Source organism: Choloepus didactylus, chromosome 2 (genome assembly GCF_015220235.1).
Source record: "Choloepus didactylus isolate mChoDid1 chromosome 2, mChoDid1.pri, whole genome shotgun sequence".
In the NCBI taxonomy this organism is placed as follows: Eukaryota; Metazoa; Chordata; class Mammalia; order Pilosa; family Megalonychidae; genus Choloepus; species Choloepus didactylus.
Genome location: NC_051308.1, coordinates 246,504,172 through 246,519,374, shown reverse-complemented (window position 1 = coordinate 246,519,374; position 15,203 = coordinate 246,504,172). Strand labels below are relative to the sequence as shown.

At 55.5% G+C, this 15,203-nt stretch overlaps 1 protein-coding gene across 1 annotated transcript in view; it reads right to left on the bottom strand.

The window, feature by feature from the left end:
- Positions 1–14,404, bottom strand: part of TTC34 (tetratricopeptide repeat domain 34) — a 31,817-nt gene extending 17,413 nt beyond the window's left edge. The window contains 24 exon segments of the mRNA XM_037828727.1: positions 447–487; positions 490–546; positions 549–654; positions 1,436–1,461; positions 1,464–1,549; positions 1,551–1,581; positions 1,584–1,634; positions 2,840–2,934; positions 2,936–2,991; positions 2,993–3,061; positions 3,063–3,119; positions 3,121–3,424; positions 3,426–3,613; positions 3,615–3,706; positions 12,793–12,838; positions 12,841–12,900; positions 12,902–12,945; positions 12,948–13,092; positions 13,095–13,175; positions 13,178–13,255; positions 13,257–13,337; positions 13,339–13,440; positions 13,443–13,600; positions 14,311–14,404. Of these exon segments, the coding sequence (XP_037684655.1) occupies positions 447–487; positions 490–546; positions 549–654; positions 1,436–1,461; positions 1,464–1,549; positions 1,551–1,581; positions 1,584–1,634; positions 2,840–2,934; positions 2,936–2,991; positions 2,993–3,061; positions 3,063–3,119; positions 3,121–3,424; positions 3,426–3,613; positions 3,615–3,706; positions 12,793–12,838; positions 12,841–12,900; positions 12,902–12,945; positions 12,948–13,092; positions 13,095–13,175; positions 13,178–13,255; positions 13,257–13,337; positions 13,339–13,440; positions 13,443–13,595 (2,049 nt within the window). The 5' untranslated portion in view covers positions 13,596–13,600; positions 14,311–14,404.
- Between the last annotated feature and the right edge of the window lie 799 nt (positions 14,405–15,203).

The window sequence follows — 15,203 nt, the reverse complement described above, 5'->3', positions numbered from 1 at the left end:
ACCCCTGGGCCCTAGGACCCCGCTGCTTATCCTCAGGAAGGTCCTCTTTCCTCGGGCCTGACTGAGTGCTCAGGATGGCCCTGCACCCCGGGCTCACCCGGGCAGCCCCCTCATCTGGGGCCTGTGAAGGGGGGCGCAGGGAGGTGGCCAGGCCCAGCCGGGAGCCTCAGTCAGGATTTCCAGGAAGGGGACGAGGGTGGGGGCCGAGCTGGGCAGCCTGGCACGCTGGCAAGGGGACGCGGTTCTTGTCCCCACGGCCTGTTCCCTGGACGGTCGGGGCCTGGCACAGGGGGGCCCTCAGTGGATGCCCCATCCAGTCCACCCCAGCGGGTACCCCTGGGTGCACAAGCCATGAACCAAGCATGACCGCGGCCCCCGTGATCCCTGTGCCCCCAGAGCTGGCAAGGCGGGACTCCCTGTGGGGGTGGGGTGGGGGCGGCTCCTACCTGTGGGAAGATGGCCAGGGAGAGGTAGGCGATGGCCTCCGGGTGCGGGGCCCGCCGTCGACCGCGCCTGGCTGCACCCGCAGGATGCCCAGGGCCCGGCGTGGCAGTGGCCTGTGCAGCAGCTGCCGGTTCCTCGTCGGAACGGAAGACGTTCCAGGGCAGGCGGCAGGCAGGCTGTGTCCCCGGCCCGGACCAGCCTCTCCACCAAGGCAGGGGTAGGGCCGAGTCACCCTGGCCCCCTGTCCCCGCTCCCCCGGGTGCCAAGACCCCGTGGTCCCCTAGGTCCCTTCCAGGCTGCGAGCGAGGCCCAGTGCTGCCCCCTGCCGGCCGCTCGTGGGTGCACGCCGGCTACCGGCCGAGGACAGACAGGGTCGGGAGCAGCAGGCCCACAGCCCTGGCCCCAAAGCCCGAAAACCCGGCCCCTCAAACATGACCTCGGATTATGGCGCAAAAAGAAGCTTCAACACCCGGTGAGCCGAGCCTCTGCACTTCCCTGGGGCAGAGCTGTCTTGGAGGGAGGCTCGAGGCAGGCAGGGGTCCAATGGGCTTGGGACCCCTCTGCTGACCTCCTGGAGGCAGGTTCACCTCCAGGGCCAACCGGTTTACGTGAGAGACGTGGATGGTGTTCAGCTAACAATCGGCTCTTGGCCCTTTTCTCACAACCACAGCAGAGCAAGCACAGAGCGCCCACTTGCATGCAGGAAGCCTGCTGGGCCCCACTGTACCTCCTCCCAGGGAACTCCCACGATACAGCAAGGCCAGAGCACAGATGAGAGACCAAGGGTCAGACAGGAGTGGGATTATGCCCCAGGTGGCAGAGCGTCGGGCTGGAAGAAGGTATGCCCTGACCCCAAGGCCCTGCTGTGGGACACAGACAGAACGATGGGGCTGCAGAGGTCTGGTGCCCTCCACAGAAGCCGAGCCCCATTTCTGCCAGCCGGGGGGCTCTGCCCTGCCGTACCCCCCCCTCCCCCCACCTGCCTCCTTACTTGGTCGGCGTCATAGAAGAAGCCCTCCGTAGCTGCAGCAGGGCCAGCCGCGCCAGCACAGGGGCCGCCTGGGGCCTCGGGGAGAGGGCCACCAGCAGCACCCTATGGGCGTCTCAGGTGGCCCAGGCGGTACAGGGCGTCGGCCCCAGCAGGCGCGCGGCCCCGTCCTCTGTGTCCAGCTCCATCAGCAGCGTGGCAGCTGGTACACCACCGCGGGCGTCCTGCGAGAGGAGAGCTCGGGGACCCCTCCTTCCCCAAACCCTTCCACCTGCCCAGGTGTCCGGACACAGGTCCACCGTGTCCCCGGGCACATCGTTCCCACAACTGCGAGTGGGGCACTGGAGGGGTCCCTGCAGCCCCAGAACCCCATGCTGCCCTTCCCCTGGCTCACTGCCTCATTCAACCCTCCTGCCACCTTGAGGGGGTGTTTCACAGGCGGCAGAATCGAGGCTTCGGAGACTGTCAGTAGAGGCACGGACCTGAGCAGGCCCTGGCTCAGTTTCCTTTCCTGCAACGGGAGCAGTGCTGGCCCTGCCAGACTCAGGGATGCACTACAGGCCGAAAGCGGTGACACACACGGCTGCGTCCAGAATGTGAGAGCACTTTAGTGGGAACGCTAGTGAGCTCCCACTGGGAAAAGGAGCCAGATGCAGAGAAAACACATATAAACGCCTCTTGTCACACAAATGACAGTTCCACCTCGCGGCAAATCGAGGCCATGGAAATGAACCGGAGAGGAAGAGAAAGGGAGGGGGCAGCCTACACCCCCAGGCAAGGACCTCCAGACGCAGCGCTTTCTACTGGGCTAAAATCACCCCCTGCGCCTCCCGGCCCGAGGAGCACCAGTGAAAGCAGCCACCTGGCCCCTCAGGTTGGCAAAGTCTACAAAACATGGCAATTGGGCAGCTCCTAAGCCAAGGACCCCACGGGTGGGCCGGCTCTGTGACCTGGGTCCGGGTCTCCGCCTTTGGGCGGACTTGTGGCAACGAGAAGTTGTCCACAATGGTGTTACAACTATGAGCAAAAAAATCTGGAAATGCCCAAAAGAATTATGGCACATTTGCAGCACGGGAAATTGTGCTGCCCTGGAAACAGGTTTAACAACAAGGGTTTGTGATCTATCGAGCAAAAAAGAATATGAGCTACTAATACAGTTGAAGCTCATTTATGAAATATATTTATGTGTGCAGTGCGAAACCACTGGAAGAAAACACTAAGAGTGGGACACTGGGTAAATTTTTTTTCTTTCCATTTTTCTCATGCTTTTTAATTTCCTAATTTCCGTACTGCCTTGGACTCAATCTGCCCGTGCTTTAGGGGAATTGCAGCCGCTCTGTGCCTCAGTTTACTCATCTGTAAAATCGGAAGAAACAACACCCCTGCCCTCCCTACCTCCCAGGGCACCAGGATGGAGAAACGGCAATCCGCGGGCGACGCCCAGTCCTCACCCTTCCTGAGGCGCGGGGGGGCCGCCCGTCTCCGCGGCCCTCCTCCCGCGGCCGTGGCGTCTGCTGCAGCATCCCGCGGCCCTCCTCTCGCAGCACGGTCAGCAGCAGAACCGCGCTGGTTCCAGGGCACCAGCGCCTTGGCCACGAGAAGCACCTCCTCGTGCCGCAGCCGACACGCGGGTGACATAGTCCAGCGCGCCCAGGAACGTGCTGCCCGCCAGCACACGCAGCAGCCCGGCGCCCGCACAGCGCCCGCACGCAGCCACCGGGGTGCGGCGCGCCCTGCTCCACCACCGCCTGGAAGTCCTCCCGGGCGCGCCGCGCGTCGCCGACGTGCAGCGCGCAGAAGCCGCGCAGCGCCAGCAGGGGCGCCCGGTGGCCGGGGCGCTCGCCGGGAGGGTCTCCCCGGCGGCGGGCCGCAGCAGGCGCGCACAGCACCCGGGCGCCCGCCGCGTCCCCGGTTAGCAGCAGGCACTCGGCCAGGCGGGCCCCCAGCGCTGGCCGCGCCCCGGGCGGTGCCACGCGCAGCAGAAAGCGGAGCGCGGGTCACCGGGGCCAGCAGCTCGCGGTCCGCGTCCTCGCGGAGCTCCGCGCGGCTTCGCACGGCCTCCTGGAAGCGGGCAAAGCCCACATCCGCGACCTCCTGCGCCTGGGTCCGGACGCTCTCCTTGTCCGCGGCGGAGAGCGCGGCGTCGAACTGCCTCCGGGCCCCGGAGGGGCTCTCTTAAAGGCCTCCAGCAGGTCCGGAGCATATCCTGGGCCCGGCCGTCCAGGAAGAAGGCTGCGGCTGCGCGGGTGACCAGCAGGGCCGCCAGGCGCTCACCTGGGGAGGGAATCAGAGGTGTGGTTCCTATTTGCAGCAGTTTTTTCTGGAATGCCTCCCACAGACCCTGCTCTGGGCCAGCACTTGGGATCCTCCAAAGTGCTGACACCGACATTGCCAGGCAAGTGCCAGCCAGAAGCCACAAGGCCCATTAGTGGCAGAACCCAAACCTGTACCAAAAAACAGCTTCCAGGCTGCTAAAACGATGACTGTACAATGGGTTGGCTTAAACGATGGGAATTTATCGGCTCACGGTTTTGAGGGCAGGAGGAATCCAAAACTGAGGCGTCAGCTAAGGCAGCGCTTTCTCCCTGAAGACTGTGGAGTTCTGGGCTGGCTGCCGCCATCCTTGGTCCTTGGCTTTTCTGTCCCGTGGCCGTGCACCTGGCGGCCCCTCCTTTCTCCTCTGCGTCCCACTGACTTCCGGCTTCTCGCTGATCCCTGCGGCTTCTCTCTTCCTCCCTCCTCTCCCTCTCTCTCCCTCCCTCCGTCTCTCTCTCTCCCTCTCTCCATCCCTCTCCCTGTCTCTCTCTCTTCTCTTCCCCACCACCCTGGACTCTCTCTCCTCTCTGAATTTCACTGTGCTTATAAAGGACTCGAGCAATCCGGATTAAAGTCCAGTCTGATTCGGACGGGCCACCCCTACACGGAGGTAACGTCTCTGCAGGATGGAACCTGAGGCCCCGTGAACACTGTTCTGGCAGCTTTGGTTTCAAAGTCAGCCTCGTCTCTCAGCCAAAACGGGAATTAGTTACTAATACGTCTCTCCCCCTTCCCTGGCATTTTAACGGTGGTTTCTGAGGATTAAGTTCCCCTCTTCCGGGAACCAGCCCCCCGGTCAGAGCCTCAGCTGTGACCACCATCTCTGTAGGAGCCATCTGTCCTGAGGCATCTTGGTGTCCTGCCTTGTTGGGGCTATGTAGTCACAGGGTTTTCCTCTTTGAAACAGGGATCCCCCTGCCAGGCCTAGGAACGAGGGAGTGATGCAGCCAATGCGGCTTACTGGGTGGGCCAACTTGGAGGCTGTGCTGACGCTCACCGTGCATCAGTTTCCTTTTCTGCATTACAATGGGTTAATGGGGTCGAATGGACCAACATATCTGGTGCCTGTGCAGGGCCTTGCGTAACCCAGCAAGGTGTGGCAGCAGCATCAGCGTCCCCTCCACCATCCTCATATTTTATGTCTGAGCAACATAAACAGGGTCTTTCGGATTAGTAAAGAAAGCTCAGTCCCATCCAAAAAGGTCTCCCATGGAGAGAAGCACAGAAATGCTGGTGCTGGGGGTGGCCTGAGGCTGCGGGCACTCAGGAAATTGATGCCAGGGCCAAGGGCTTCTCTGAGGCCAGGGAGTCCCAACCCCAGCTCGCTGCACCTTCACTTCAGTGCTCTTTGCACTGAGTCCTTCAGAAGTTTCAAGGAGCCTTTAAACTTGTAACCTAATGTTGAAAGCAGCTTAACAATCACATAGTACTCTGCGGAAGGCAAAACACCTTCCCACATGGATAAGCATTACAGCACAGCCCAGAGTCAAGTAGGAAAAGCATCTTGCACCCTGAGATCAACCAACCAACCAACCAATTAACCAACTACAACAGGTGGCCCTGTCCAACCCTGGTGGCTGAAGTAAAGGAAACCTTGAGCCCCTTTCTTTCAGTTACCAACTGCTGAGCAGACACAAGCCTCTCCCTGACTTTGTGATCATTCCTGGATCCTTGGGAGTTGCAGTGGGAAAAGAGCTCTTGGGACTAGGGGGAGTGATTATTTATTTACCCCCTAGAAATGTGTTCTCTCTTCTCCTTCTAAGACTGCAACAACACACACGTTAGATTTCTTGATATTGTCCCACAGGTCACTAAGGCTCTGTTCATTTTTCTTCTGCTCTTCATACTGGATAATTTCTATTGATCTACCTTCAAGTTCACTGACTTTTCTGCTGGCTCCACTCTGCTTTGGATTTTTCATTTCAGTTTTTGCTCTTTTCAATTCTGGAATTTCCATTTGGGTCTTTTTTATAGTTTCCTCTTATCTGCTGAGATTCCACATCTGTGCATTCATTAGGGCCATATTTTCCTTTAGTGCTTTAACATATTTATGATTGTTCATCTGAAGTCATTAGTTTTCTAAGTCCAGCATCTGGGTCATCTTTTTTTTCTTTTCTTTTTTTTTAATATGCATTTTATTGAGATATATTCACATACCATGCAGTCATACAAAACAAATCGTACATTCGATTGTTCACAGTACCATTACATAGTTGTGCATTCATCACCAAAATCAATCCCCGACACCTTTATTACCACACACACAAAAATAACAAGAATAATAATTAAAGTGAAAAAGAGCAATTAAAGTAAAAAAGGAACACTGGGGCCTTTGTCTGTTTGTTTGTTTCCTTCCCCTATTTTTCTACTCATCTATCCATAAACTAGACAGAGGTGAGTGTGGTCCTATGCTTTCCCAATCCCATTGTCACCCCTCATAAGCCACATTTTTATACAATTGTCCTTCAAGATTCATGGGTTCTGGGTTGTAGTTTGATAGTTTCAGGTATCCACCACCAGCTACCCCAATTCTTTAGAAACCTAAAAAGGGTTGTCTAAAGTGTGCATAAGAGTGCCCACCAGAGTGACCTCTCGGCTCCTTTTGGAATCTCTTCTGCCACTGAGGTTTATTTCATTTCCATTCACATCCCTCTTTTGGTCAAGAAGATGTTCTTCGTCCCACGATGCCGGGTCTACATTCCTCCCCGGGGATCATATTCCACGTTGCCAGGGAGATTCACTCCCTGGGTGTCTGATCCCACGTAGAGGGGAGGGCAGTGATTTCCACCTTTCAAGTTGGCTTAGCCAGAGAGAGAGGGCCACATCTGAGCAACAAAGAGGCATTCGGGAGAAGGCTCTTAGGCACAATTATAGGGAGGCCTAGCCTCTCCTTTGCAGCAACAGTCTTCCCAAGGGCAAATTCCTGTGGTAGAGGGCTCAACCCATCAAACCACCAGCCCCTATGTCTGTTGAGCATGTTAGCAACCATCAGAGTGGGGCAGGCCAATAACCCCTGCATTCTCCACCAGCTCCTCGAGGAGGCTCTGCATATTTTTTTCCTTTGTTTTTTTTTTTTAATTTCTTTTTAAAATCAACTGTATGAAAATTAAAAAACTAAAAAAATTTAAAAAAAAAACATACAATAAAAGAACATTTCAAAGAGACCATAACAAGGGAGTAAGAAAAAGACAACTAACCTAAGATAACTACTTTACTTCCAACATCGTCCTACTCTACATCTGGGTCATCTTGAGGTTGGTTTCTATTGACTTCTTTTTTCTCCTGTCCAATGTCCTAAATGGACCACAATGTGGGTCACATTTTATTTTCTTGTTCCTTTGCATGCCTAGTAATTTCTATTGTATATTGTGAATTAGGCTTTGTAGAGACTCTGGATTCAGTTATGTTCCTCGGAAGAGGCTGGCTTTTGTTCTAGTGGGCAGTTAAATTGCCTAGGCTCAAATTTCAAATTCTGTCTCTCCTATATGGTGGGCAGCAACTGAAATCTTTTTAGTTCTTGCAGGCTTCCAGTTGCTGCATTGTCAGCCACTACTCTCTCCCTTCTATGGGCAGTTTGGTGACCAGCCAAGGATTGAAGTGAATTCAATACACAGATTTTGGATCCCATCCCCTCTGTGGTCCCTCCTTTCCAAGATTTCCCCTTCAACTTTCCAGCCACTTTTGTCAGCTCTGGCCTCTGTCTTATGACATTCAAGCCAATAAAGCTGCAGCTTTCTGTGTACTGTGACATATGGGATTGGGGGGAGTTACTTCAGGCAAATAGCTGCAACTCTCACCTGGTTTCAGTCCCCATTTTGCAAGGGTTGACGTCCCTCTAGTTCTTTCTGATTTTGGCCACTATCAAGTACCTTCAAATAGTTTGCTTTTTATATTTTGTCTTAACTTTATATATAATAGTTATTAATGGGACATTTAGTCCAGTTAATTTACTCCAATCTTTATGGGAAGCCCAGAATCTCTATTGTTAGGTTTTAAAATTTTACATTTGGGGGTGGGGGGTAGGGGGGATATAAAAATGTTACCCATTGTTTCAATTTTCATTTTCTTTATTACTAATGAGCTTCCATTCATCAGTTTATTTCCAATCTGGTGAGTAGAATATGTTATCTCATTATTTTAATTTGCATTTCCCTTGTTACTAATGATGTTGAGCATTTTCACATGCTTATTAGCCATCTGTGTTTTCTCTTCTGGGAAATGCTTTTGCTTACATTTCTAGTGGATTTTTTTTTCTTATTGATCTGTACGAATTATTCAACCACTCTGGATACTAATCTTTTATTCACTGAATATTTTGCAAACATTTTCTCTCTGTGGATCCTCCATTCATTTTCTATAGTTATAAGCAAAATGGGACTTTAACATTTTAATTTAATGAAATGTATCATCAATTTTTCCTTTATAGTTTCCATCTTTTGTATCTTAAGTCCAACTCTATACAGAAGTCTTAATAATAGTCTCATATATGTTTAAAAAAACTTTGTAATTTCCATTTGCCTATTAGTCTTTAATCCACCTGGAATTTATGTTTTGGCATGGTTTGAAGGACAGAATCAGTTCTCTTCTTTTCCCTATAGCTCTGCAGTGCTCATTTTGTCACATATTAAGTTCTGGATATATGTAGGGTTATTTCTAGCCCCTCTAATTTGTTCTATTGATCATCCTATCTATTCCATAAGTCAGTAACCTTCTGTATAGTTAGTATGAATTTGTGATAACTGGTAGAATAAGGGCCTCCTCCCAACACCTTCTCACCCCTCTCCTCCCCATCTCACCTCCTTTCTTCTCCTCTTCCTCCTCATTTTTTCTGGAGTGTTTTATCTATTACCAGCCTTTGCTCTTCAATTATAATATCAATCTTTCTAACAACAGAAGTTGAATATCTCTCCATTAATGATTCTTTTTTCTGTCTTTCAATAAAATTTTATAATTTTCTCCATAAAGGCATATGAATCTTTTAAATAACTTATTTTTGTTGCTATGTTAAATGATATATTTTTAAAAAAACCATAAAATTTCTATTATTGCTGCATCTATAAATGTAAATGATTTTTTGTAAATCCTGTTAAACCCTCTTACTATTTTTAATACTTTTTCTCTTGTTTCTTTTGGAGTTTTTACTAAGATAATTGAATTGTCCGGAATACTGATTCTTTCATTTTTTCCTTTTCCAGTCTTACTGTTCTGTTTCATTTTCATATCTTATTGCATTGGCGAGGATCTCTAGCACAATGAAGAATAAATGGGAGGAGCAGGCAGCCATCTCATTATTTTGCATTCCTTACTGGCTTGCTCGTATCATCATCAATCATAGGACACAGACTGCCAAATCCAGAAAAACACAATAAAAGAATAAACAGAAAAGTAGGCAGCCATCTCATTCTTGATTTTAAATGGAAGGTGTGCTGGTTTTGAATCTGTTATGTACCCCATAAAGACTATGTTCTTTAATCCAATCTTGTTGGTGAAGACCTATTGTGGGGCAGGACCTTTTGATTAGATTATTTCCAAGGAAATTGTGACCCTGCCCATTCAAGGTGGGTCTTAATTAGTTTTGCTGGAGTCCTTAAGTGAGTTCAGGGGCCAACACAGACCCAGATGCTTGGAGATGCAGACAGAACAACATTTGGAAATGCTAAGCTAAGAGATGAAGCCCAGAGTTTGCCCTGGAGAAAGCTAAGTGAGAACCCACAGACACTTAAAGAAAAGGCCACTGGAATCAGAAGCTGAAAGCAATACACCTCAGGAGCAAAGGACCAGCAGATGCCAGCCACGTGTCTTCCCCAGCTGACAGAGGTTGTTCCAGATGCCATCAGCCTTTCTTCAGTGAAAGTATCCTCTGCTGATGCCTTAGTTTGGGACACTTTTATGGTCTTAGAACTGTAAACCAGTGAACTAATAAGCTCCCTGTTCTGGTTTGCTAATGCTGCCATTATGCAAATACCAGAAATGGATTGGCTTTTATAAAGGGGGTTTATTTGGTTACAAGTTACAGTCTTAAGACTATGGCCTTAAGTGTCCAAGGTAACACATCAGCAATCGGGTACCTTCACTGAAGAACGGCCGAAACCTCTGTAGCTGGGAAGGCACGTGGCCAGCATCTGCTCTGCGGTTCTGGTTTCAAAAATGGCTTTCTCCAAAATGTCTCTGGGCTTGTCTCTCTCAGCTTCTCCAGAGCAAAACTCTAGACTAGCATCTGCAAAATGTCAACTCCCAGCTTCTCTCCAAAAGTATCTCTCAGCTGCAGCACTGAGCTCCTGTTGAGCTCTTAAGGACTCTAGTGATTTCATTAAGACCCACACTGAGTGGGTGGGGCAACACCTTCATGGAAATAATCTAATCATACGTATCACCTACAATTGGGTGAGTCACATCTCCATGGAAACAATCAAAAGTTTCCACACAACAAGACTGGTTAAAGATCATGGCTCTTTTTGGTAGATATAATATATCCAAACCAGCACAGCCCCATTGTAAAATCCAATCCATCTCTGGTATTTTGCATTTTGGCAGCTTTAGCAAACTGGAATGGAAGGCTTCTAAAATCTCACCATTAATATAAGGTTTATAGCTAGATTTTGATAGACTATTTTCCTTCTGTTCCTTGGAGGCTGTTAAATACTATAAATGATTTTTCTGAATCTACTGTGTTGATAATATATTCTTTTTTATTCTAATCACTGAATGTAGAGATTTATGTTATTATGAAAATGTATAAATTACAAATGTTATAACATTTAACTCAGTTTTGGCTAAAACATGGAACAAAACTGGATTCTCAGTCTAGTTAGCAGTTTGTATCAGTTAACTATTGCCATGTAACAAATCAGCACACAGTGGCTTCAGACACCAGCCATTGCTTCCCCACGATTATTCGCTTGGGGTTGAGTTCAGCCGGGCAGTTCTCCTGCTGGGCTCACCTGGGTCCCTCCTGTGGCTGCAGAACCTGGTGGCTCAACTGGGTTTGGAGAGGCTAAGGCCCTATCCATGTGTCTGGGGCCTGGCGCTGACCATCAGTTGGGTCTCTGTGGCACATGGCCTCTCCAAGCAGCTCCCCATCTGGCATGGGGTGACCCTCGTGCCCACCTCCGATGGCTGCCGTGTGGACTAAATGAAAGTGTATTGAACCCTCAAAAATGATTTCCACCCCAGTGACACTCATAAATGCCAGATAATATTGCCACCCCCACCCTCTGAAAGCCTATCTCCTCCTCCTTCATCTTCCGGAAAGCTCTGACTTTCTGGCCGTCTGCTCTTCTGCTCTCATATCGGGTCCTCTAATGATGGACACTGACCGACCCTCCACTCATGGGGTGTTCATTGTCCTTCAGTACGGCTCTGAGTTTCTGCTCTGTGCCCTCCCCTGGTGCATCTGGACATTGGCTTTAAGAACTTTGTGCTGGTGGTTCTGAAACCCATTCATCAAACCCAAGGTCCTTCTGTCTCAAGGCCCTTGTGTCCAGCTGCCTGATGACATATCTGCCTGATCAGCTCAAGTGACACTCGAGTCCTCTCTGTGGTGGACACCGTCTTACAGGTTTCTATGCATTTTCACTTAAACCTGGAATTTGGCCCTGGGGTGCTCTGAACCCCACAGCTGCCTCCTGAGATGGAGGGGCCAGTGGAGGGGCCGGGGAGGAGCAGCCCAGGAGTGGGGGGGGTGGAGCTGGCAACTGGAGTGGGAATTGGCAGAACGCTGGAGAAGGGGGGCTGGCAAAGGGGACTGGGGAGGAGCAGCACCCTGAACTGGACATGTCTAAAGCTCCCGACACCCCTCACAACAGTAAGTCGTGTCCCCCCAAAAGACTGTTTAAGCCCCTCATGTCTGTGGCCTTATTTGGAAATGGGGTCTTTGAAGACGTGATTGGTTAACATGAGGGAGGGTGGGCTGATCCAATGGGACCATGTCCTGAAATAGGGGACAACTGGACACAGACAGAGGGGGGCCAAAACAGGGGGACGTGGTCACCAGCCCAGGAATGCCACCAGAAACTGGAAGAGGCAGGAAGGGGACCCCCAGAGCCTCTGGAGGGGCCCAGTCTTGCGGCGCCTGGACCCAACCTCAGGCCCCTAGGACTGTGGGAGAATAAATGTCTGTCATTTAAGCCACTGGGTTGGGGCTTTGTGACGGCTGCCCCTCCCCTGGCCCACCCCAGGCCATTTGCTCGACTTATAAAATCATTCCTGCCGTCCCACCCCAGCCTCTCTCTCCACCTTACACCACCTGCAAGTCCACTGCTCCCACCTCGCTGACCACTCAGACCCTCCTGCCCCACTCCACCTGCCCCCCCCACCCCCAGCCTGCTCCCTCCCGCGCCAGCCCCCACCCTCAGCCCAGCTCCTTGCGGTGTGCTCTGCCCATAACAGCCAGAGGAAACTGAAAAGACGCAGCTCGGGCACCTCGCCCCACGGTGGAATGTCCTTCAGGAGCCCTCGCTGCTTTGAGGCTCAAAGCCACGTCCTGGAGAGGCCAGCAGGGTTTGGTGGCAGCTGCTGCCTCCACTCTCTCCCCTTCCCTGGCTCGGGGCAGTGGCGGGGATCAGGCTCCTCCTCCCCAGGACCCAGAATCCTTCAGTCGCAGCTCAGATGACACCGCCTCTGAGCAGCCTGCCCTGACCACTGGCTCTTGAGCAATACCTTGCACATTCCATGTTTCCAAAGCACCCACTGGGTTATTTTACTTTGTTTACTTGCTTCCTTGGGTGCTCTGTAAGGGCAGGAGGATTGCCCGTCTTGTCACTGCCCTGTCCCCAGCCCCAGGACAAGCCCCTCCCTCCCACCAAGGCTGGTACGCATTGCTTCACTCCCTCCCGGCACAGGACCCCTCAGGAAAGCTGGGAGCCCCCATCAGACCAGGTCCGACAGGCGTCCTGCCGCCTCAGGGCCACGGGCCACCCGCCTGCTCACCCCGGGGCCGGCATATGGGTGTGCGTCTGGCTAATCCAGGACTTCACAGAGCCAGCTAGGAAAGTGGAGATTGCCTGTGCCCCGGCCCCAGAGGGGGACGGGACTCGCACCCCTACCTTGAGGCCTGCTGCCTGCAGGGTCCGGCTCCAGCGCCCGGGCTGCACGCTGCCAGGACAGTCCTCATAGCGGCCGTGGCGGAGCAGAGCCGTGGGTGACAGGGGGTCGGCTCCAGGTGCCTTCTGGGTCCAGGGCAGCCAGGAGCCCCTGCAGCCAGCCTCCCACTGCCCCGAGATGTGGTCCTGCAGGGCGCTGACCAGCAAGGGGAGGTAGGGCTGCTGGTGGGTGCGCATGAAGGCCACTGTCCGGCTGGCGCTGGCCTCAAAGGCCTGGAGATAGGCGGCCACGCCCTGGCCTGCCCCGCCGCCCCGGACAGCACCCAGGCCAGGGCGCGCGTGAGCCGCAGCTCCAGGGCCTGCTGGGAGTGGGTCGGCCAGCAGAGTCGTCGCAGCGGCGGGCAGCCTCGTCGTGGCGCCCTCGGGCCAGCAGGCCGGCCAGCGCGTGGAGGGTGGCGGCCGGGGGGGTCCGGGCGGAGGGCGGCCAGGAAGGCGGCAGCCAGCGTCCCGCTCAGGGAGACCACGCCATGCCGTCCCCAGTGGATCGCCAGGGATCCCGGCGTCGCCGCGGCTCCAGGCCTCCAGGGTGGCCACCACGGGCGCGCCCCGGTCCTCCGCCAGGGGCCGCGCGGACGCTCCGCACGGTGGAGGCGGGCGTGGCAGCTGAAAGCGGCCAGGTAGAAGGCGGCGGCCAGGGGTGGCGCCCCCAGGGCCAGGTGCCGGTCCCCCTCCCGGCAGAGGCCGGCCGCGAGCTCCTGGGCCGATGTCCCGCCCGCGCCGGGGACCCGCCCTTCTGGGGTCCTCATGGCACCTGCGGCAGGAGGGGGCATGGTTAGCGCGTAGGTGGGGCGGTCCGTGTCTCCCCCCAGCCTCCAGTCCAGCCCTCCCACCCCGCTCCCCGCCGCACCCCCAGGGCCGGCTCAGAGCCCCCCGAATGAAAACGGGGTGAACTCCCTCGTTCCGGGGCACTGTGGGCTGCCCCAGCGGGCGGCCTGCCCGAGGTGGGGGCCGAGACCACAGACGACGTAACTCTGGAGGCCGGGGTCCCCGCCTTAAATTGGGGGTACGGGGCTGCCCGGCTCAGCTCAGGTTGCAGCGTCCCCCCATCCCGTCCCCCCTACCCCGGCGGAGCTCCGGGTGGGAGGGGTCGGGCGGAGCGAGGGGCGGGCGCCGAGCGGAACTGCGTAGGGCCCCGCCCCCAGCCCCCGGCCCCTTCCGCGAGGACCCCCAGGAAGGCCGGCGCACCCCTCCACCCACCCAGTCCACGCCGGGGGCGCCCGGCAGCCTTCTCAGCGCCAGGGCAGTGTCCCGGGACGGCGCCCCAGCTCAAGGACCCCCGTCGTCCCCCTGCTCGCCCCTCGGCACCCCCGGCCTCTCCTGCGCGGGTCGGAGGGGCACTGTCCGCGAGGGACTTCCCCGGACGCGTCAGCCTCTTCCAGGCGCCCGGGACCCCCGAGCCCGCCGGCCGCACACACTCCTGCCCGGAGCGCACGCCCGCGCACACTCCCGGCTCACACTCACAGTCGCCGGGGGCGGCCGGGGGCCGGGGGGTCGCCTGGACGGGTCGCGGGACGCAGCGGGTCTCTGCAGAGGCGCCCGCCCGGGTCCGCGAGGGCCGTTGCCCGGGAGAGCGTCAACACCCACCCCGCTGCCTGGCGCTCGGCGGCGCCTCCGGTGGCCAGAGGCGCCCCGGCCCTGCGGGTACCCTCCCGGTGGCCAGGCCCGCGGCCCTCCTGGCCACAGGAACTGCGCGGATGGGGGCGCCCCTGCAGAGAAACTCCAGTGTGCAGTGGGGGCTCGGGGGGTGCGGGGGGCCGCGGGGGGCTGCCTCCTCCTGGCTGCCACCCAGGAGCTTGCCCTGGCTGAGCCCCCGAGCTCCTTTCTCCTGGCTGCTGCTGGGGAAACTGGCCCAGGTGTGCCCTGTGTCCCGGCCCCCCCCCATGCTCCCAGGGCCCTTTCACCCTGCTCTGGGTCCCCCCACCCCTCCAGGGCTGCTCCCTCTTGGGGCTGGTGCACGAGGGCCCTTTCACTCACGCCCACCCTGTTTCTGACCAGGCAGCCTGGCCCTGAGCAGAGGGGCCATGATGCGATGGGGAGCCCCAGCTGTGTGGGGAGGGGGCACCGCAGCCAGGGCTGGTCTGAGAGTCACCCCAGCAGCGGCAGGAGGGTTGAGCCGAGCAGCGGGGCAGCAGGGCAGGCTATGGCCCTCAGGGGCACAGGCAGCAGCAGCCTGGGGACCCACGGGAGGTGGGTGAGCTGCGTGGCTCACCCTTTTTTCCTCTGTGGGGCTGTTGGGACTAGGCGTTGGGGGAGGTGGGTGCTGGGGCGGCTCGTGTCCCCGGAGGCTGGGCTGTGGCCTGGGCCAGGCCGGTGCGGTCAGCAGGGCCAGTGTCCTTGTCCAGCTCTGTCTCTGT